Source organism: Phaethon aethereus (assembly GCF_964289735.1).
Source record: "Phaethon aethereus genome assembly, chromosome: 14".
Taxonomy (NCBI): Eukaryota; Metazoa; Chordata; class Aves; order Phaethontiformes; family Phaethontidae; genus Phaethon; species Phaethon aethereus.
Window position 1 is genome coordinate 10,474,419 of NC_138590.1, and position 24,125 is coordinate 10,498,543.

The window sequence follows — 24,125 nt, forward strand, 5'->3', positions numbered from 1 at the left end:
GAGCAAGCAGATTTGTATTTTAAACTGTATTTTTAAAGCAATCATCAGCCCCTTAATATTGATCTGAAAAACTATTTCAGATGTGAAAAAAGTAGGTAAACCTTATGAAGTGTTCTTTGATGAAAGCAATCAAAATAGTTTTGACAGCATTTGCTGAATATTGGGTAAGAAACTAAACTAGTTGTTTCTTTTCTCGATGTATGGATTATGCAGCATGTTCGTATTGAGTAAAATGGACTATTTGTTTTCCTATATGATCTGGAAAACTAATGAGTCTCTGGTGAGAATCAGTCCCAATTTTTGCCAAGGGCTAAATAACAAAGGCTACAATTCTTTTTGGGGAAGTGGTCCTTTATAGACGCACAGGACAAAATCTGAGCTATTTTAAAATGTAAAATAATAGATTTGGAAGTTTTTCTTAAATTTCAAAACCATCTTTTCATAGCAGTGAGGAATGCTTGAGGTTGGTGGCTAAGATCAACCTTTTTTCCCGACTCTTGTTCTGTGTGAAGCGGTGCACGATCTAGGTATCGAGTTCTGAAAGTCAAAGGCCTCTGGCCCACGCGTATGACTGTAGGGACACTGCAGCCATCGTCATGGCTCTGCTGCCTCGTGTACACGAGTGAGCTTTCCCAGGGGAACCGTGGTGGTGGTACCTCGGACTTCTGAGAGCAGCATCAACGATTGATCTCGTTTGCGTGCCATGTCTCAGGGCAATCTTATCTAAGGATTACTCATTTGCAACTTGTCATGTATCCAATTTAGGATGAAAGGCACAAAAAACTTGCGCTTCTACTGCACCAGGCTGTAGGCAAGGTTTTGTAGACAATTACGGTTTGCTGTAGTTGTCTTTGGAAACTGTCGATGAGTTACTGTGGTGAATGTTTCCTACTTGGGATCTTCTTGAATTTTACCTCCTGTGCAGTAACCAGGAAAGGCTAATGGGATTTGCAGACTTGAGTGCACATTACTTAAAAGGAAAGCCAATTATTATCTCAAAATATTGCTGAACTGGGTCTGATAGCAATAAACTCCAACCCATGCTGATGGAGGTGTGATGGAGGAAATGGTCTGTGTGAATTCTTTTGGGGATCAGCAGCTCCCATTCCTGTTGCAATGCACTGTTTTCAGCTGGGTTAGAGTAGAAGTATTAATAACTGCTATTAACAAGTAAGGGCATGCTTTCTTTCCAAATGCAGCTAATACCCAAAATTCTGGGGCAATATTCAGTGTTTTAACTTTTTAGTCTTTTGGTATGCTTTTTTTCCCCCAGTTCCTCTTTTGATAATTGAAGTGTTTGTTGATTTATCCCTACCTTTCCAACAGTTGGGGGTTACCAGAGCATTTATTTAGGAGCAGCCAACAATCTAGTAAGAAAATTAAATTCCCTGGGCAACAGGAATGAACAGAAATCTTCCATTAATAAATACTGAGATCAGACTGTAGGTTGGATTCTAACCTTACATAGGAGTAATCACAACCATACATAATGTATGATTTTACATTCATTGGCTATTATCTAATAAACTTCCAGCCTTCTCATTTAAATTGACATTTGGTTTTGTGGCTTGAACTACATGCTGCTTTGTAAGAGATGCTTAATTCGATGAGGCTTGGACAGGCAAAACTTGATTTGGAAGAAAAAAAAAATCATGCCTCCAACTTGTAAAAAAATATGAGGACTTGAACATGGATGATACACAGCGAGAAATTAAAATAACCCCCCAACTTGTCTTGCGAGGAGACACCTTTTATTCACGATCCCTTCCCGGCTCCTGAGCTGCCGTCCGCAGGCTCACCTGGCGCTACCAAATACTGCAAGGGGGGAGGTGAGCGCCTTTTAACTGCAGACAGCGGCGAGAGAGACATTTTGTTAAAGTCGTACCCCACTGAAACAGGGACTAAACCACCCCGGTTTAAACGCCAGCCCCCTCTGCATGGCCGATCTCTGGCTTAGAGGGGGCCTTCGGTAAGAAGGGGGTGTACAAACCCCCCTGCAGTTCTTGCCTCTGTGGACTATCCCGCGCCTCTGGGCCTCCTCGGCCGCGGTGGAGCCGCCGCCGCCGCGTCCTACCGCGCCGGTCCCCGCGCAAGCTGCGCCGGCGTATGGCGATTTCGCAGCGCAAGGTATCGTTGCTTTCCTCGCGGGGTTGCGCCTGCCAGGGCTGTGCTCAGCGATAGGCGACCGCATGCGTTGCTTCGTAATTGTAGCCGAACCTTTGCTGTATTTCCAAGCTGCTGCAAGTTGACAAGACTTCTGTCGCGGCGAGGAGCGGGGGGAGGAGCGCCGCGCGGAGCTGTACTCTTACCGGCGGGCTCCCGTAACTGTCCGGAGCGTGCTCCTCGAGCGCTGGTTTCAAGGTCACCGGTTGTGTCGTGCTTCCTGAAGGCGTGCTGAAGCCTGCGTGCTCTTCCCAGTTTGTGTAATACCGGTATTAAACAACAATGGAGACTTTTAATATGGCCGTATTCTTAAAGCCGCAGGCAGCGCCTCGCGTCCCCTCTCTGCCGCGGGCTTCTCGTCCCTCCCCTGCGGAACGCGCAGGCCCCTGTACCGGGAGAAAGAACATGAGTCTGTCCGGGCTGTTTTGGTCTGTCAGAGCCTTGGAACGAGAGTGATTGCTAAGTTATCAAACGATTGCCTGGTTTGGTGGCACTGGACGCCGTAAGAAAACGGGGTCAATTAAAAAAAAAATTTTTTTTAAATTTATGGCAGTCTGGAACTGGCAGCATTTAGATGGATGTAACTAAAACAAGAATTTGCCTGTTCTTTGGAAGACGTATGTGTACTGGAACACAGGTTACCTTGAGGCAAAGGTAAAGTGGCATTTAGATTAAGACTTTTGAGATTTTTTTTTTTTTCCTACTTATTCCTTGACTTTGGCACCGTAATTTTCTGTTATCAGCTGCAAAAAGCCAAGACCCATTTACACTATCTCAGAAAACATTGTGCATTTCCTAATAAATAATTAAACCATTTGTATCCATGTACACTGATACATATGATGTAAAAAATAAAGCAGTAAAGTTGCTGCCGGTCATTTTATTATTTCCTGCAGAAAAAACCAAAACAAAACAAAAACTGCAGAAATCCCAGTACAGGGAAGCAACATTTAAGACAGTATAATAAACATTTTTGCAATCATCTGGAATAATTTGGGAAACTATATTACAATCCAAATTATGTAGTGAAATGTAGTAAGTTAGTATTTGTTTTCAGTGATGGAAAACGTCAGTTAGAAGAGGTGAATGACTTGTTGACAGTAAATTAATTCCCTTTTATTTATTGATATTCTTAATTGTAAGTGTGTGGGAAATAGTTTGTAGGTTATGGTGCTCCTCAGAATTTAAGGATTTTTTCAAAATGTTAACATTTATTTGCCTTTGGAACGGCATTTGGAACTTGAATTTGACTTATGTTAAATATATATAATGTTAAATATAGTACTGGAAGAAGATAAGGTAAGGAAACAGACGCTGTTACCTATTACGGTACTAGTTTTACACAAGAATTACTGAGTAGTTTAAACTTTGTGATAATACCTGCATTTTTATAGAAATACAGGTCTTGATAATGCAGATGTCAAACAACTAGATGTTCATACTTCAGTACTGCAGGATTTTGAGGTAGGTTGTTAATTCAGCTGAGGAAGAGCAACACCTTGATTTATGCTATCTGTCTAAACTGGAGCCATTGAGCAATAAGCTAGAGGGTATTCATGTAACCACCCTTTGAGGCCAGGAAATTCCTTCCCCTGCCACCACAGAGCAGTACAAATATCCCAGGGTTTTCTGATCCTGGTCCAGCTTTGAAATCAGTGTTAGGATTCCTCTAAACTTCATTGGAGTGTGAGACCTACTTTTTTTTTGTCCCATCTTGAAACGTTTCTCATAGGCCCCTTGCCATGCCGTCCCATCTCCAGAGTCTGTATGGAAAATTAAATGCCTTTCATACTCCTTAGACAAGATACTTCCCAGGAATGTATGTGCAGCAAATGATGTGGCAGTTAGAGATTTTTAAAACACAACAGAACATTGAAATGCTGCTAAAAATTTTCATGTCATAATCAGTGATTTGACCTTGAAAAGTGTCACAGCCAACAAAATTGTGCTGAATTCCATGGCAGCAGCCTTGCTAATCTGATTAAAACCTTTCTAAGGTTTTCTTACCTTCTTTTTTATATCTTTGTCTTCGTTAAATTAATTCCATCCCTGTTTTCAGAAGTGTGTTTAATCTTCTGCCTTGTTCAATGTCACTGTCCACCAAGTAGTTTTTTTTTAAATTTAATTTAATTTTTTCTTTTCTGAATTCCTGCTTTGATAATCTCTGACTGTCCTGGATCATCTTCAAAGCAGTCTTTAATCTGGAGCTGTATTCCATGAATAGTGTCTGTTCCTTCTTTTAGAAGCCTGCCTCCCTTACCAAACTGCTGAAACTACCTGTCTTTTGTCTTTTTGCTCACTTTGTTCACTTTTTTCCTTGATGTTGAGTTGTTAGCTCTTTGAGCCTTTTGTTAGCCATGTTTTGCATATTCTCTACCATCATGTTTATCACACTAGAAATGGCATGAAAGGAGAAGAAAGAAAAGCCTGAAGTGTTTTTCTTAAACCTGGAGATAAAGAAGGAACGGGAGGTATAATGACAATGGGGATGAATTTTGAAAAAAGATAAGGAGGTGACAGATGAGGTGTAAGTGTAAATGTGAAAGGCATACAGAAACACTTTGTAGTAGTGGTCAGTCTTTGCATATACCCAGGAGTGTGCAGCGGCCTGAAATCTGATTTTTGCATCAATTACTTGAGATACTTTAAGAAAAAATTATGATGTATATACAGTTTATGTATTCAGTATCTACTTATTTTAGTTCAGCATTAGGTCGAATGATGAGAACTCTTGATGAGGCAAATCAGAAAATAGATCTTACAGTGGATTTATCCGCACTTGGTTTAATGTATTGTTTGTTGGAACGCAGATTGGTTAGCTGTGATGCTAGTTTTTGGTTTTATTGGTTTGGATTTTTTTTCACTATAATGTTGGTAGTTGGACTTTCAGGTGAGCGGAGCAGTCACATGCTGACTGTAATGTGTGAATTTCAAGTGTCTTTAGAGGTGCAGGGAGTGATACTGTTTCAGCTTTACTTAAAATTCCTATCAACAAGAATCCCAGCTCAGCAGTCAGATTGGATGAGTATGAGAAGAGGATAAATTTTGTGTATGGAATGTGGGGATAATTATGATAGACAAAATACATAGAACAATTTATAATACGTTAATAAATTCCCAGTAATTTATAGCAATGTTACATACAAATCTTCATATTGTCATTCGTGTTAGTGTACAGATGGTAAGGGAGATGGGGATAGCTTTCTGAAGGCATTCTAAAGAATGTCTTGGTTGCTCATGTGTCATTTTAAATATTTATAATAAATAGTGTTGGTGTCTGGTCCTGTATACCATTTAGAATCGAGGTAGAGGAAATGAAGTGCTTATTCTTCTAAAATACAGTTTTCTGTTTCTCTTCCCATTTGGATTGGGTGTGGGGAAGTGCATAGTACCATTTTTTCATGTATATTACTGGAAAAATTAATGTCTTATCTATGCTGGTTTCTGTAAAAATTAAATATGGGGAAATGTTATGCTGGAAAGGCTTGACCGTGCTTAATGTTTACTTGCTTGTGTTACTATTTTCTTATTGTTTGTGAGGGAAGTAAGAGGATGGTTAAAAAAGGAATGAAGCCCTCGTGTTGCATTCCAGGCTGTCTTGTGATCATTCCTTCCACGGACAAAAATAAGTTGCTTTGAACCTATTATTATACGTAAGGAACTCTGGTTTTAAATCTTGCAGCGTGTAAATATATGCCAATGTAAATCCAGCTCTTGCACGTCACAGGGAGGAATTGCATTTCAGGTTATTCATTAAAGCATGGGCAGAATTCAGCCTGTTCTTTACATTAATTGTTCGGCTGATGGTATAGGCAGATACCAGCATCTCTTGAAGCGGAATGCTGCGTATAAAGAATCCAGGAACACAGTGTGTATGAACCATGGCTGTGAATGGGAGGTTTCTGAAGTTTTTGCATCTTTTCTGTACGTTTTCATAAGTTTTTCAAGAAAGTCTATAATAGGGTCCATAAATTGTTCTTGTCACAAAATAAATTCTGTCTAACGATTTTTAGCATATGACATCCCATTCTTTCCTCCTGTCAGAAAGTCCATTGTTAGTATGTGTTTTGGAATATACTGAAGTTGGCACATTTGAAGTAGTTCTATGGCTGAGAACGCGATTTGCTCTTTGATGGCAAAGCTGTGTAATGCTTTTCCTTCTCCTAGTTGCAGACTCTGCCTTTCATTTTTTTTATTTTTAAAGTGACTATAGTAATAGTGTTCAAAAGATAAATGCTGCCAATTATTCCATATCATAAACTGGAAGATATATTAAGGGAAAAGATTGGATGTTTTTATAACTTGTCTATTCTCCGTAAGTCATACATTAATATAAAATAAAGCTCAGTGTCACCAGCAGTAGGGTGGCTGCTTTTCTGAGATACACATATAATTCCAACTAACATGCAGTCTCCAATAGAGGGTTGTGCTCCATGATTTGCTTTTTCTGCTTTTGGTGTCTTATTTCTGACACTGGGGGGGTTCCTGCAGGAGAGGGAAGAATTATATTCACATACATATGATATTTAAGGGTTCCATTTAAATTGATTTGCAGTAACCCAATGTAATGTAATTGGAATTACAGAGGAAGTATTGATACCTTTTAGACAAAGCTGTAGCTATGTTTAGAATTTAAAGCAGGTTTGTTAGGAGATTTCTCTGTATTTTGTTTCATAGCGAAGAAAACTTCAAAGTTAGCTTTGAAGCTTCTGTATTTTTGAGAGGAGTGAGACTGGATTTGGTTTGTCACCTTTCATGAGTAGTTAAGTGGTTGTTGAAATGTATGAAAGATCATCTCCTGAGGTTCAGTCAGCGCGGCCCTGTGTTAGTCTGGCAGACTACCTGAGAGCGTCAGCAGTAAAGGATTAATAATGGTGCTGGGTTTTAAAGCTCTCACACAAACCTAACTGCGGTGTTTTCATAGTTAACCTTCCTTTTTTTTTCCATTTCCCCTTCAGGCTTATGCTTGAATAGCATGCTGGAAGCATGTCTAGGACTTTTTGTCCTGGTTGCCCAATCTGGGAGTTAAGTTGCCCAATCTAGGAATTAGCTTGAGCTTCTCACGAAGGTGGGTTTGAAGTGATGCTGGGCTGACCTGGCCAAGTGGAACCCTTTCTGCGACGGGTTGTGCAGTGGCAGTGTCTCTGGGGGCCACGACAGCTGGCTTTGTGCAGCTCATGGGCATGAGAGCAGCTAGTTGTATTTTTGTTCCTCCCCAAAGATTATTCTTTTCTGAATAGAACTGCACAGTCTCTTCAGTGAGGCAGTTTTGCTTTAGGCAGATTAAAGTCCTAAAAACTTGAAGCTCATTGTGCAAGCTGTGGAAACAGGAGCTTTCACTTTCACTGTTTCTCAGCTTCTCTTCGCCCCCCCCCCCCCGTTATTTGATGTATAAAGTTCTCAACAATCAAACTATTAAAAGTTGTTATGTTGATATTATGTTGATAATGTGCTTTGTGCCATACAGTCAAGTTCTACCTTTTTACCATGGGAACCCAATTAATTCAACATAATCACAGATAAAACAGCGTTACCATCAGAAGAGCCAGTGCTAAAAGACCTTTGTAGGTAGATTCTCGTCAGACTTTTAGAAGAAAAGAAATCTCGTTGCTTTTTGTGTGTCGGTTGTTTTGTGACAGTGACCTGGAATTTAAAATGAAAGATTCTAGTCAGACCTGTACTCGAATGCTGTGGAATACCAGAAACTTCATTTCATTAGTGTTCTCAACAGAAGGAATCGGTAAACACTTGTCCTCAGGCATCTGGCGTTACTTGAAATAAAGCATACTTGCAGCCACATTAGTACTCTTGTTTTTAAGCATTTGTTTGGATGTTTTGTACAAAAGCTAGAGATAAATTTCTCTATATTTCTGTGGTGGTTTTTTGGTTTGTTTTTTTTTTACACTATGTTTCTTTAAAAATAAATTGGGAGGAAAAAATGCAGCTTTTGGCATCTCTGATATGTAATTTTGCAGAATCAAAGGTGTTAATCCTCGATTTTACTGTGCAACCAGATGTACTCGACTTTTCTGGTTTCATGCTGACTTTGACATTGCTAAAAGTGTGACAAATATGCATTCTTCAGATGTAAATATAGAGGTGTTTAATTTTTGTAAGATTGTCTTAGCTTAAGAAAATACTATTTGAATGTTTTTCATTCTTCGAAGTTTGGTAGTGTTTGAAATCCACGTAATAGGGAATGTCTCATATTCCTTTTTAGTAGCTTGTTTTTGACAACAATTTTTAAAACGGGGATCTCATTTGACAGTATCATAAAGGTGGCTGTGACTGTAAGATGCCAAGTTCTGACATGGAATAAGTTCGCTGTCAGTATAGATTTGATAACATTTTGATTAATTTATTCTATATTGACAGAATTATCCTGGATCAGGTATCATATGTCTGTGCCAACTCTTTACTGTTCATTGACTGTTGTTCCACAGTCAACATACCATGTGCTTGGGATAATTTGACAGAAGTGAGATGATGTGCTTGAACTGGGCAAAGCTTTTGCACACATGCACATGTCTTATGGTAACAATTGTGGAACTGTGGCCTAATCCTTTTGTCCTTAATATTTTAGAACTAAAATCAAGGAATACATAAAAAGCAGTATTTTTTTTGCCTGCCATGCAACACTTTATGACACTATATGCTTTCCTCTTGAAAATGTCATCTAAGACTTAAGTTGTAAGGCTCTTTTAAATATACCTTTTTGTAGAAAACATCTAGGCAGATAGGATTTTTATGTTCTAATTTGAGAAAGTATATATACCTCTCTGACAATACATGCCTTGGTCTCTGAATTGCTCCTTCATACACAGAGATAATTTAACCAAAAGTAGGTTAAATATAGATGTTCTTTATAATTCTAATTTTTCTGCTTTTTGTTTGGTTTAAGGATACTATTAGAGTCTTCACTAGTGAAATTGGGCTTGAGATGACCTTACAGAACTTCTTGTGAAATATACCTGTGGTAGAAACATGTGGTCCCTGCATTACGTATGAAATGCATTGTGAAACATGAAGTGATGATAAAATCTTACTCCTGAGTTATAATCAACCCTACCTGCCCTCAGGGAGTAGTAGGGGGAAAAAAGGTACTAAAATACTGTAGTTCATATTTTAATGGCCTTGTGCACAGCATTGTCAATCTTGCTACAATTACAAAATACAGGTTTGTGTAGAATAATTTAGAAATTAGGCTATGCTGTTGTAATGGCAAAACTAGATTGTACTTCAGGTTTTTTTCTATAATTTAAAAATAAAACTCACGAAAGCATAAATATTTTCTATAATAGATTCAAGGCTATCTAGCTCACATTTAGAAATAATCCCGTGAAACTTTGATACTTCTGTTAAGTCCTAAGTGCAGCACTAAATTACCTCCCTATCTTCTGTTTAGGGGAAGAAAATGACTAGCAGTGTAAACAGTTTCAGTGAAAGTTTGAAACTCTTATGTTTGTGTATTGGTCGTATTTGCTTTCCAGCATAAGAAACTGGCCACCTATGACCATCTACAGTTAAAAATTTTTTTAGATGATACAGAGATGTTTCAAGGTAGTCTTTGAGAAAACCTTATTATCCCCCTTTTTAAAAAAATCTGGACTCTTACACTTTTCTCCATTTATATAATATTTAACAAAGAGCCAGTGATGGTACAGAGACTTTGTTTTCCCGTCTACATTTTACTGCTTTAATCTGCAAGAGTTGTAGCCCATTCCCCCTGCAGTAGTTCCTTCATTTATACTGCAGGTTCTTGCTTGTCACTTTTTGTCCCTAAAAATCAGCACTTAAAATCACTACTCCTTTCATGAAAGCTTATGAAATTGGGATCACTTCAGCAAAATCTTGTTCAGCTTGAATATTTTTCCTAGAGCCTGTAGGATTGGTGTAAAATATGAAAGAATATGTGCAAGTTGACAGAAGTTTTCTAGCTCTCCTGGAGCTGGGTACTGGGAGGCTGTTTCAGTGGTAGAGCCTGTTGGTAGGGTGTGATAGGGTCTTGTTCTCATAGTCAAGTTATCTAAAAAGTCAACATGAGTATTTGTCCTTTTTAAATTTCAAAAATACTTCTCTGGTAACTTCAGTGATTCATGTGCATAGAAACCTGAAATTCCTTGGAACTCACTGCTGAAACTAGTCTGGTTTGATCTTCGAGAAGAAAGAAATGAGAGCATATCGATGACTAATGTAAAAGATTGCCGTGTGCCTGGCGTCTGCGCCAGGGTAAAGAACAGAATCCCTGCCTTGAGGAGCTCTTGGACTAAAGATACGAATTTGGTACAGAGCTGGACAGGTACTACATCAACGTAGACTTTGCATACCTTAAAACAACTGTAGCAAGGTAGTGAGAATGAAAGTACAACCGTAATTTAACTTTGAGCATTCAGTTGCTCTGTCCATTCCAGGGTTTTGTGATGTTTGTATGAATATTCACTATGGATACTTGCATAATTCTCTTAGTTGTAACGTGGCCTTAGAAAGTTGCAGTGATGTTCACAGGAGATACGGCTCCTCTTGCTTGCCGGTCCCTTTGCTTTAAACAGTCTGCTCTTGAACTGACCTTTTTATGTAAATCTTCCAGTTAATGGCACAAAATCCACCTGGAATTGCTACCATGGTTGGAAGGCAGGAAGAACCATTGAAGAGGGCCAGGTGCTCAGCTGGGCACACTTTTAGCAGGACAAGCTTGCAGTAAGTCTGGGTTTTAAGCGATCTGGGACTACTGCATACATTTTTCATGCTTCCTCAGCAGAATGTCTTTGTAGTTGGGAACTGTGTACTTTATACAGAATTGCACATGTGATTATACACAACATAGTGACAGTCTTTTTGGTGCTTCCTGTAGAGAAGCGAAAGTGCAGCACATTTAATTGGAGATATGTTAGGCACAAAAGATGTGATTATTTAAAAACAAAGAAAAGAGAGAAGGAGATGGCCAGGAGCCCATTAAGTGTTTCAAGTGAAGAGAAGACACAAAAATTTAAGTTGCTTATTTGTTAAGTTCCTTAAAATGAAAGACAATAAAAGCAGTGGGTTTTTGCAAAAGATCATTGTCTTTCTGTATTGCTTTATTTCTTACATAGAAAGGAGTGTTGTAGGGATGGCTGAGGTGACAAAATAATTGAAGCAGCTGCTAATTTTTACATTTTAAATTTCAAACTTTTTATCAGAAAAATATCTCTGCATAGGTTATAAATAAGCAGTTGAACGAGTTGCATAAACACTTTGTATTTTTTAGGTTTTGTAACATAATTCTTGATCAAATAACTTGTGAGATTAGTAAATCTGTCTTAGACTCTTTATGCAATTATCTGAAATGTTGGAGAAATGGGGAAAGGGAAAATAGATTTGAGAAATCCAAATCAATGTTATAGTTGTCTCAAGTCTTAGCAGGGGATAGGCAAGCATCCTGATCTTCAGAATTAACTCTTTCTCTCTGGTTGGCAACAGTTACCTTAAGGCTTCATTTGTATTGCAGCTTAGCTAGGGTACTCCCATAGCAAAGATTTCTCTTCGTATGAAATTATGAAAGCCAGAGGCAGAATTGGTAAATCACGGTTAGCTGTCTTCCTGGCCTGCCAAAAGAGCATTCTTTAGTTTCAGTGTTGTGTGTTACATTGTGTGAAATTAATGGCATGTGATGAGCTCTGAATTCAATGAGCAGAGAAAGTTTGTATCTGTGCTGCACTGGTGTAGTTTATAAACTGTGACTCCTGAGAAATGTTTTCAAATGTCAAATGTTGGTGTTTTGTGGGTTAGCTGAAGCAAATGCAGAAAATAAGAAGCAAATTAAGAAGGAAAGAAACAAATCTTAGTATTTGGTTCTCAAACACGCTTCAGTAGTATTTGGCACTAGAAATACTTCATAGCTGGTGGCTGAGCTTTTTTTGTTGTTTTCCGTACAGGTAAAGGAGAAAAATGCTATTGCCTTGAGTGACACAGGTGGCAAAGCAGTGAGGAGTCTGCTGACCTAAATTGTGGTCACAAATCCGCAGTGGGAATCGTATCTGTGCTGCATGCTTTGTTGCCAAGAATGGGTGTACCAAGTGAAGGAGTGTGTGTGGTTTTGTTAGTAATTTAGAAACCACAAGCAACATTTTTATGGCTTCATAGGCAGAGCTGTTTTTGAAAGTGCTTGATGTTTTCCAAAACATGCAAAGGCTTATGAGCTTTGTCAGAAATGCAGTAAGATTGCTGATTGCTTTCTGTGAAAGACGAGTTCCTTTAAACTTTCTACTTTGAGGACTGCATGAGAATCTTGGGATTTATAAATTAAAAATTACCATGGAAAAATTATACTAGTAAAGGCCTTCAGCCTTTACAATTCTCCCATAAAGCCAGTACCTGTGTGAATGCTCCAGAGTATGCTCCAGTCTGAAGACTAGGGCTTCGTTATTATGTATTGTTGGTGTTCGTTGTGTGACATCTCTATCAGCAAAAGATCAGAGAAGTAAAATGATCTTACAAATGTTAAATAATCATGAATTAAAGTGGATTGATATAATTTTTATTTTGAAAGAGGAAACGACTCCTGTTCTGTTGTGGTTTACAAATATTTAAATGCTTAAACTAATTGTCAGCCTCAATTTTGAATGAGGAAGCAAAATAAAATGTATGATGTGCTTAGAGTTTCTCATAGTGCTTGCCAGGAGAAACCAAGTTTTGAAAACAGTTGGCCTGCTTTCAGACACAAATTTTAATGAGATTAAAAGAGAAAGAATGTGCAAGCTTGATTAGAAAGTTTGGCTGTATTCTGACAATGGGTCCTGGAAGCCAGGACAGAGAAATGTTGTATTTTTTAGTGGTAGAATTGATTTGTTTTGGAAAATGCAAAGTAGGAAGCAGTGGGTAGCTGTTGAATAATGACAGCGAAGTGTACTAAGTTAGTATGAGAGAATCTGTACTATTACACACAGACTGCAGGAGGTCTGAAAGGCGGTTTTAGTGGTCCAGACATTTTCTCCTTGACTTTTAAGTTTTTCAGCTGGTTATTTGCCAGTAATAATTTAACCAAGGATTTTGTGGGTTATGCAAAGCTTTTATAGCAACCTTATTTCAAACACAATAGTCTCCGCTTTCCTTGGGTTAGGGCTTTTCCTACAGTTCAGATGATTTGTGTTAGAGCATGCTTGAACTTGGCAAGGTAGAGAGCACGGTGCGTTGCAGAATGTGTCAGAAGACCTGGCGCATGAGAAAAGATCCATTTACTTACAGGCATACACCCAGCAGCGGATTGAGGAATAGGTTTGAAAATAAATGTGCAAATTAAGAACTAAAATTGTTTTCAAAAAGTCTCTTTGAGTGTCCAGATATACTTTGTCAGCCTCGTGTCAACACGTTTTATCAATAAGTAACAGAGGTGGTGCAAGGAAGGCATGGTATTGTGGGCGGTGGGGGAGGTCAGCTTGTGAACGCCATTTTAAATGACTTGGAGTATGAAGAGGCTTGAGAATCACTGAGTTAGTATAAAGGCGATTAAAACAAGGTCTTTTGGTCCTTATAACAATGTTTGAAAGGCTGTTTTCTTTCTCATTTAACATGCAGCAAGGACATATGGGAGAAGGCGAGGTAACAATATTCCTATTTAATTTTCTAATGTTGACAATGTCTCATGGGAGAAATAACATTAAGTTGTTCCTAGAGGGCAAACTCCAAAATTTAAGATTATAAAGCATCAGTTTCACATAAGTTTACGTAGTCTGCATGCCATAAATAACCATTTTAACTGAACTAGGTAGCGCTCCACAGCGGTACTATTGAGGCTGAAACGATCACAGTCCTTACAGTGGACATCATCTATATGATTTGTTACACTGGAGGGCTGCGTTGCTGTGCTTGTGTGTATGTTATGAATGCCAATGCTGGAGAAGTTTATTTTGGTTCTTTGAGTGCTGATGGTTTTCTTGACGCAGCATAGACTATAGTGAATGTACGTCCTGGCCTGCTAGGTTAAAGAACCAGATCCTGCAAGCATGCACATTGAGTTATCTAACAGCAGTGGTCATGCTGATGAACCTGAAAAGGTTGTTTAGGTATGGAGAACTGCTCCTTTCCAACAATACCTGCAGGATTGGGGTCTTAAGAGATGAAACAAATGACATGTATATCAGTTCATTAGCGGAAAACAAAATGACATTTAAGTCTATATTACAATATTTTTATCATAGTAGGAACCAGGTTTGCCTAGCTACAGAAATAGACCTGATTATAGTTGACTTTTAATTAAACGTCGACAAAGATTCGTGAAACTTCAAATAAAGCAAGCTGTCCGAGCCTTACATTTTGTATTTGTGTAAATTCTATGGACTGTGGATTTTATCGTATTTTTTTCTTTCAACTTGTTAGCTGTTTGATTTTTGCATGGAAAATGTCTGTACATTGGAACTGGTCAAATTCTCTCTTTTCAAGATGTTTTCTTTTTTAAAATCAATTTATTTCAAAGTAAGGAAGCAAGAGCAGGATAAATTAACCTTATCAATACATTACTGTGGTAGATTGTAATGAATTCTGAAAAAGCAGACGTAGTATATCGCATCATAGGCAAAAGGAAAAGTATCCTAAACTTGTAGGAGAAGTCATTTATTTGCTTACTTTCCCTATATATATTTATTTATTCCTAAATGCTCCTTAAATGGGTAGGATTCTATTGAGTTTGTTGTCTAGAGATGGAGTACTGTAACTAAAGGGTGAATTCATGGAAGAGATCAGCTTGTGTGCTCTATTTATTATATTACACAGTTGCATTTATAAATCAAAGAATCTTATTTAGAAGTAATAAATATTATTAAGGAAATCTATGATAAAGATTATCATAGAAGTACACTGGGGTGTGAGAGGAAGCATGCTTACAACATTTTCTCTTAGTGAGTCCATTAACGAAACTCTGTTGTAACACCTAAGTAAACTTGCTTCTAGGAATGACACAGTATTGCCTAGTTTTCAGTCTTTGTTTGCAGTAAATTACAGTGGGTCTTCCTGTTTTTATCAGGATACTTTTGTTATTTACAAGTAGGTGGTTTATGATACAGCTTTTTATCAGGTAATTTAAATGTGTAATATACTTAGCTGGTAGAATTCTTGTTTTCCCACTTGTACCACGAAATTGTGTCTACTCATTCTAAGAAACTGTTCTCTGGAAAATAGTATGTATGGCTTAAAGGGTTTTAGTGATGTCTGCTATTGAGAAAGTCCCAGAAAAAAATTTGGCTTATATTTCCTTCCAGTTTTACACCTTTTTAAAAGAAATGTAATTGGAAACACGAAAAACTATGGAGAATGGTCAACTTTCTAATGGCATCCATTAGAAATACTGTTTTGTTGCAAATCTTCATTAGTTGCAGTGCAGTTATGAAGAAGGTAGCAACGTTTCCTCTGAAATATTGAACTTGAGTTACTGAATGATACTGAAAACTCTTAGGTTCATATGAAATTGAGAACATAACGGCTTATTAAAAGGGAAGATTGCAAACAGTTCTGCTGCTAATGCAGCAACTAGTGCATTTTTTAAAAATTACTGAAACAGTGTGTGCTTTGTTCTGTTAGTATGTTTTTTTCCTTCTCTTTTTTTTAACCCCCTCTTCAGGTCAGTCTTCACTGTTTCCGATGGAAGACGGGTTCTTGGATGATGGACGTGGGGATCAGACTCTTCACAGTGGTTTAGGATCACCTCACTGCTTCTCCCATCAGAATGGAGAAAGAGTGGAACGGTATTCCCGTAAAGTCTTTGTCGGGGGACTGCCACCAGATATTGATGAAGGTACACCCAGAAAATCTTATCCAGAAAACCTCCTTCTGGCTTAATGACAAAACTGTGCTGTGAAACCTTTTGTCTGTTAGCTCGTGAATGATTGTGTTCCGAACTCTGCGGAAAGGCTTTGATGCGTAAATGGATCTTTGCATTTTACCACTTTCAGTCCATGGCAAACATGAGATAATTCAAGCTAGTTTAGGCTATAGCATTATTCTGCCGTTGAGTAACAACATCGTATGTTACCACACATTTAACTGGCTAAAAACATTTAACAGTATAACAATTATAAAAAATGGATAATGGTGCAAAAATAAACAAGTAAGTGTTGCCTGTTGAAACTCATAAATACATTGCAATCATATTATAGGCACCAGAAGCCAGTAGTAGAAAAAGTATTGCTGGTAGTTGTGTAAAGTTTGTATAGTATAGTAAGTCATAGATCTTTATTTGGATGCTTATGTGTAGTTCTTACGTGTTGTTTCCAGCAATGATTATGTCCTGTGGTAGCTTCTAATGTGAAACATGATCTTATAGTCTCTCTTTCTTTGTTGTTGTTGGTGGGTTTTTTTGGTTTTTTAACTTCCTCACCTTTGTGATTTTAAAAGCGGATGAGCACATGAATAGTTTGATCTCTGTGGACCGTAGTTACTGAAGAATAGGACCTTTCCCAAACCTGTGCTAGGAGGGTAGCTTGAATTCTTCAGAATTGCTTCTGTCAGCACTCTTCCTGTTAAATGCACAAGTGTGAATTAGAATAAGGAGTATATGATTTAAAATCTACCATCACAGCTGAATTTTTGAGGTTTTTCTGATCCTGTTTCTAGAAAGCATTTTATGTATGTACTTTAACACGAAATTTGTGGTAAATGCTGTTCTGAATGGACACACATATTTTAAGATATATATTTTAGATATGGAATCAATATTGTTCTCCTTGGTTTATATCTTCATCAGCATGCAAAGCTGACACATGATCATTGCTGTATATGTTCCTGATGATCTGTAGTACACAGCGAAGCTGTCAGTACAGTGGATTGTCAATTGCTATTTCATTAGAAATGTCATCGAAGAGTGTAAACAAACTGAAAAACATCATTAGTAACACCTTTTCAGCTATCTAACCAAATCTGAGGATGATGAAAATCCTCTAAATTGTGTATTAGGAACCCCCAACAGCTTGCTAGTGTAGAAAGCCCTATAATACCATAAACAGAACACAGCTGAGCAGTGTGCCAATTTAGATGATGCTCCAACAATGTGAAGTTTGTTGTTTTTGTTTCAGTTTTGTAATGAAAAATTCTTGTCCAGAGAACTTTAACTAGCGATGGTTCAAGTGTTTGTGGAGAAGGAAAAGAGGAGAATCACTCAATTTCAAGAACAGAATTGCAACTAGAAGACTTCTATGGGACTAGCATATGCAAATTTATACCAGTAATTTGAGGTCAAAGGCAGAATTGAAATGGATGCAAAAATTACTTCTTGATACAGAAATATGTTCTTGCCATCTCTCCTATAAAATTACGTAACTATGTCCTGCAAGTTTACTCTATGTTAGTTTGAGGACGAGCTCAGATAGTGTTTGCACATGTGGCACTGGCATGTGATAGGAACTGGCATGGCTGGGTCTTGTGATAGTCCCTTCAGTTTTTTCCCAGTCTTTCTACAATTATAAGGCATATTAGCAGAGCTGATTGCTTACTAGGAAGTCAGCAAATTGTCTCTAAACTCTGTGAGGGAGAATAGTTGAAGCTTAGTTATGATAGCTGTATAGATGCAGTGACTCCATTTCTGCGAATTAGCGGGTTACAAGCTTTTATTTCTAATCATCAGTAGGAAGAAAAGCTTGGTCTTTGACATGTCTTACTTTCTAATGTGCCTTCTGACTTGTCATAAAGATTCCCCATCAACTAGTAAGCATTGCTATGAGCTCCTGAACCTTTAGGGTCACAGAATGTTTGTCGTCCATTCAATTTATTTTAATTTCAGTTTGTGCCTTTTCCCTTCTGTCTTTCCAGATGAGATCACTGCTAGTTTTCGTCGCTTTGGACCTTTGATTGTAGACTGGCCACACAAGGCAGAGAGCAAATCTTATTTTCCTCCTAAAGGTAAACATCTGATAACCAATAACATATGAACATTTTAGAATACTTTTTCTTGATAAGACTCCATTTTAGACAAGATTTTTGTGACAATGACTCAGTGTTGAGGGGGGAAAAAAGTTGAATCCTTGGGATTGTTACAAACTGATGGAATGTAGAATGTGACTTCGCAGTTATTCTGCATAGAAGAATTCTTCCTTTTAACTTCCTGTTTTTACTTTATTCCATTTTCCTTTTTATCCCCATTTTGTTCCCTATTTTTGTAATAATAGTCAAGACTAGTCTTCTTAAAGGGACTAAATGCCCCCCACAGAAACTGGGAAGGATTTGTACCTTATATTAACAACTATTCTGGCAGGTTTGCCTCTACAGCTGCGGCTTTTGTTCATACTGCTGGCTTCTCCTTTTCAAAGGAAACGGGGAGAGAGTGTGCTGATCAGCAAGCTCCCTGGTTTCCTTCATGTCTGCAGACATCTTACAGGAGGCTGGGTTGGAAACGTGTGCGAGAGTCTTGAAGTTTGTCCCTTACTGTATCGGTAGCATGATGACAGGGTGCCAAGTGTAATTCTGGGTAGGCAAATAGACAAAAGAAATTATGTGTTTGTTTTGCCTTTTGTAGGATATGCATTTTTGCTGTTTCAAGATGAAAGCTCTGTACAGGCACTGATTGATGCATGTATTGAAGAAGATGGAAAGCTCTATCTTTGTGTTTCCAGCCCCACTATCAAAGACAAACCAGTAGGTAGAATTGTCAGGGTCTGCACAATTCCTGTATGATAACCAGAAGTTGTTATCTTCAGAAGCTCTTTTCTTTTTTTCTGTCTTCAGAGCGCTCATATTTAAATTTCTTTAAGGTGTCAAATTAAGTTCTTAAAGAGAAGACCAACTTAACTTATTTTTAAACAAGACATTATGAAGTTTTTTAGTCTAGTTACAATTCATATTTTTGTTAGAAAAAGGTTTGCTAAATTTCACCACTACTGATGCAATAAATAGATTTCCAGACAGGTGTTTTATGCTTCTTATTGAAGAAAATGTAGAATTCATACTGTCTGAGTGTTGCATGTATGTTTTGAGAGAGACAAATTAAACTGAAAAAACAACAACATGGGATTGAACTGTAAATTATTAGTACAAATGGTTTTGGGGCTGATGCAAGTCTGTTAATAGTTGGAAAGACTTCTGCTGTATTCCTGTACTTCAAATTTGGCCAGCTGTAGGCAAATATAAAGCAGCTAGTTTTGCATAGTAAACAAACATGCAGCATTGCACACTGGAGCCTGTTGCATTGAGATAACGCTAGTCTAGTGCTTACGCTTGGCTAGAACAACACGAATAGCGTAGATACGTATGCACCGATGTGGTTCGTACAGCACAGTTCAGTCACGATTAAATAAACGTGTAAGTAGAGGGTGAGTTTTTTCCCAGAAATTTGGGTAACAAGGAAGTGGTGAAATTTAGTATGATCAAGTGGTCTGTCTTAATGGAGCTTATTACAATTTCATTTTGAGAAATGATTGCTGAATGAGTAGAAAACAAGTTTAGAAAGTAGAGCCATTTAAGAGGTCATTGTCTTTGTAGGGTACTGTTTTAATTTATATTACTGAGATACTTTGAATTGTGAATGGTTAAAAAAAAAGGCTTTTTGTCCATAGGTTCAGATCCGGCCTTGGAACCTTAGTGATAGTGATTTTGTTATGGATGGTTCACAGCCTCTTGACCCACGAAAAACCATTTTTGTTGGTGGTGTTCCTCGGCCTTTACGAGCAGGTACACTGCGTGTTCCGCAGCGCTGGGCTTGTTGAATATGCAGTCTGATTTGGGGAGCAATGGGGGAAACAAGTTATTTCAGTAAGGGAAGTATTGAGTGTTCTTGACACTTATAGTGGGGGACATGAATACAAATGGACTGTTCCATTTGATGCTTTTAGAAAAAATCACCAAGTCTACACTACTGTTCTGTTTTCCTTTCCTCTTTAGTGGAACTTGCAATGATAATGGATCGGCTGTATGGAGGGGTGTGCTATGCTGGAATTGACACAGACCCTGAGCTGAAGTACCCAAAAGGAGCTGGGCGGGTTGCATTTTCTAATCAACAGAGTTACATAGCTGCTATCAGTGCTCGCTTTGTTCAGCTGCAGCATGGAGAGATAGATAAACGGGTAAGTCTTCAAGTGTATTCTATTTTTGTTCAGTGCTTTCTCTAGAAAAGCTTTTCCATGTAAGTGTGTGTCATTATGAAGACTGTAAATGTTATATGAGATTAATTGCATATTCAGGGCTAGGTGTGCCACTTAGATACAACACAGAATAAAAATGAAGGAGTGGTACAGAGCTGTTAGTTCTGGAACGTGGGAGGCAACTGTGAAGCAGACTTTCTCAAATTGCTTAGCATAATGGGAAGCATGTCAGCTGCCTTGCCCTTTTATAAGAATATTGCACTCGTCGTATACTCCCACTGCAAGTATTTGCACTTGTAGTGTTTGTACAGTGTCAGGGAGTAAGGTATCTGCCAGGGATGGAGCAGTTCTTAGTCCTGTTCTGTATCATTTGAGAGAGTGGGCAGAATCTGGCCCTAGTGTTACACATTGTGTGCTGGGTGTTCCTAAAGAGCATCATAGTAATGCATTGTAAACTCGTTAGTGTGCATTACAGCCTCACTGTCATCCTCCACAGCTCATGTAAAGGCTGTGTCTGGTTATTTTATTCCTTGATTATTATAAATTAAAGTAGTATGCCAAATGGATTTGCAGTTTGCTTGCCTCTCCCCTCTCATCTATATAAAATGTGACTTTGCCAATTACAGTCATCATTGGGCCACAATTTTGAGAAAGTGGGATCCTTACATCTACTGTTCTAATTCATGCTTTGTCTCTGGATTTTTCCTACATGACTGTCATTATTGATACTAATTACTACAAAGGAAACCCCTCAAACTTGGTTGATTAACTGATTATCATTTCACTTCTGCTTTGGCTATAAAGTTTGAGTAGAAGAATTGTAACAACCATTTGACTGTGGGCCTGAGAATTGGAATGTCTTTGTTCTAATCTTGGCTCTGAAATAAGTTCTGTACAGCTTTGAACAAATAATTTGGGCCGCCCTTGTGCAACTTCTGCTTGCATAAGCAGAGACTTGGGTGAATAGGTCCATTGAAGCTGGTGGGACTACGAATTTAAGTAAGTACTTGTGAACTCTAGCAAAGATTTCGCAATCTGTTTCCCCTTCCTACTCTCCTCCCACTCTTCATTTCCCCATTTTGTGTGTAGTTCAGAAGAAATGCGGGGAGATAAGTGCTCAGAGGGTTCATTATAAGAGGGGTTGGGCGCATGAAAGAGATAAAAGTACAAGAGTACAACAAAAATACTACTTTTTATTAATAAGGTCCTATTTATTAATAATTTCTTCTAATAAAGTTTTTCTGTAAAAATAAAATTGGTAACAAGAAGAGATTTCCTGTAAAATTAGGCAAGGAGGTGCTGCTAAAGGGTGTGCCCTTCAAAGAGATAATGCAAATTAGATGCTCAGTGGCCTGCAGTACCCATCACTGCAGAGCTGCTGATGGGTGCTGCCACCCTAAGTGTGCCTGATGAAGTTGCTGTAATTTAAGCTATTCCTCTGTATCTGAGAAGCCTCGCCATACCTAGCACAAGTAACAATTGCAGGCCACGTTTGGCACGTGCACTTCAGCACACACTGAATAAATGTGCTGAGGACTCTGACTAGTATCTATGGGTTGTAAACTTGTACAGAAACCGGTGCTGCATTAACAGGATAAAGCAAGCAGAGGTATAATTACTTGTGCTGTAGTTTGGCCTCTGAATATGTCTGAGTAGACATAACAGAGCAGCAGAATCGCCCCATTAAGGAGGTATGCCAAGCATATTGTAGGTTCTCCTCATAGCACTTCTAGATGATGCTCATCAGTGAATACCCAACCTCAAACTACATAGCAAACTAGGTGATGAAGGGAGAATGTGGTGCTAGGAGTATTTGTCTGCCTCTGCTCTTTTACAAATTCATACTTCTGAGTTGGCATGGAGGGGTGTTTGAGAAATGGAATTCTAGCAGTGGAAGAGGAGAAAAGGCTGCTGTACTATCTCCAAGTAGTTTATGTGGACTATAAGCACAAATGGCATCAAACCACTGTGGTGCCCCGTCTGTACTGTGATAAAACTGGGTAAGTTTAAAAACACAGGAGCTTGTGAATGTCCTTATTTGGATGAGCTGGCATACGTCTGAGATTTGTGAGATGTAGAAAGGAGCATCGGTAAGCCCAATGCAGAGGTAACAAACAGGTTAACAGTAGACACACTAGTCACAGTCAGGATATTTGGAAATGTTTGTGAAACCACCTAATTAAATGAGCTTCAGAGAAGACTCACAAGCACTTACAGAACAGGAACTTGTACCTATACTTTTTTAATGTGAAGTTTTGCATTGCACTTCTGGTATGTCACATGGACCTTTCACAGTTCTGTAGGGTGAAGGAATGGGAGTGGAGGCGATTACTAGTTCTGAGGTGGAACTGAGCCTTTAGGGGATAGCAGTTCTGCAGTTGTGATTTAAACATGTAGGCATGTCTAAACGAGATGTGCTCTAGCCAGCTTGGTTGGATACTGAGAGCAGCAAGCTTTGCCTTGCTGTCACAGAGAAAGCGCTCTGCAGAGCTACGAGCAGGATTTTGTAGCCCGCAGTATAGCAGACTTGGTTTTGGTATCCAGATGCCTAGATTAAAACCTAGTAGTCTGCAGATGTTTCAGTGTGGATGGGTCCTTGGAGCACCAGCTGGTAAGTTCCTGTGAGTCATTATCAGCTAAGAACTTGAAGAAATTTTTCTTTTCCTTTCTTGTCTGCTGTACTGAATTACTGCTCGTCATCTGGCCCTTAATGCCAACAGCACAGGTGGCCATCAGTTCCATTTTAAGCTTCTCATTTGATCCCAACAAGGTTAGTTGCCTTTTGCTGAGAGGACTAAGCCACAGACAAAGAAAACAGAAATGTGTTGGGTTTTGAAGATAATGACATTTTTTGAAGTTGGAAATGTAGACATTGAAATTTGCAGACCATGTGCACATTTAATCTGCTGTTAAGTGTTCTGTAAACAGTTTACATTCCTATTTACTCCTGCCTGAAATGGTAGGAGCTTATTTCTGCATTACCATACTTAAAAATAGACCCCCAGAATTCTCCACGGTTTTGATGTGAATCTGCATATCAGTTCGGCAGCGATGGGTTTATTGGTCCTTTCTGTAAATCAGTGACAGCATGCGTGATACTGATGGTCAGCATTGGTTTCTGGGTTTTTTTTTAAAGGATCAAGGAGAACAGTGTGAGCAGGATTGTTCTCAAGTTAAGTGCCCATAATTTTTGGTGTTTAATGGCTATGATCAAGGGTAATGAAGGGGAAAATCCTTGAGTGTAGTGTTCCCTACTACAGAACTGTGATCGCAATCCTGCTAGAACACAGGGAGTAAATAGTGTGGAATTGTCATTATCTACATTGTTATTAAGAACTGTAAACTTTCTTCTCATTTTCTGAATACAGGTGGAAGTTAAGCCATATGTCTTGGATGATCAGCTTTGTGATGAATGTCAGGGGGCCCGTTGCGGTGGAAAATTTGCTCCATTTTTCTGTGCTAATGTTACCTGTCTGCAGTATTACTGTGAATATTGCTGGGCTGCTATCCATTCACGCGCTGGCAGGGAATTCCACAAGCCCCTGGTGAAGGAGGGAGGAGATCGCCCAAGACATATTTCATTCCGCTGGAACTAAATGATCACTGCAGTGCTCATATGCAGGCCCTCAAATTAAGTGCACTCTTCTGTTATCCTGATTGTCCCCACCCCACCCTACCCTTTCTCTTATTCAAGATAGCATGTCCTTTTGTAGTAGTCTGTAATTTAACAATAGTATAATGAAAGAATGACCTATAATATGGGTATTTTGTAGAATCTTGTCATTGAAAACTGTATTGGGAACTCCTTTTCGTATTGATAACATGTTGCAAGTGAGTTGCATTCTCTTGTCTTTACTACCGAGAGAATATTTAATTTCATGCAACATTTTCATAGAGGAGAGAAAAATATTAAGAAAAGAGAATTGA

General features: G+C 38.5%; 1 protein-coding gene across 2 annotated transcripts in view; it reads left to right on the forward strand.

Moving 5' to 3' along the window:
* Positions 1-23,815, forward strand: part of CPEB4 (cytoplasmic polyadenylation element binding protein 4) — a gene marked incomplete at its 5' end in the record, with an annotated part of 38,662 nt that extends 14,847 nt beyond the window's left edge. Inside the window, 7 exons of one of the 2 annotated variants that reach the window (XM_082006071.1) lie at positions 13,714-13,737; positions 15,752-15,925; positions 17,935-18,024; positions 18,638-18,756; positions 19,674-19,788; positions 19,999-20,180; positions 23,567-23,815. In XM_082006071.1, the coding sequence (XP_081862197.1) occupies positions 13,714-13,737; positions 15,752-15,925; positions 17,935-18,024; positions 18,638-18,756; positions 19,674-19,788; positions 19,999-20,180; positions 23,567-23,794 (932 nt within the window). In that variant the 3' untranslated portion in view covers positions 23,795-23,815. The remainder of the gene's footprint in view (positions 1-13,713; positions 13,738-15,751; positions 15,926-17,934; positions 18,025-18,637; positions 18,757-19,673; positions 19,789-19,998; positions 20,181-23,566) is intronic. The other variant, XM_082006072.1, reaches the window with a different exon arrangement.
* Positions 23,816-24,125: the final 310 nt, after the last annotated feature.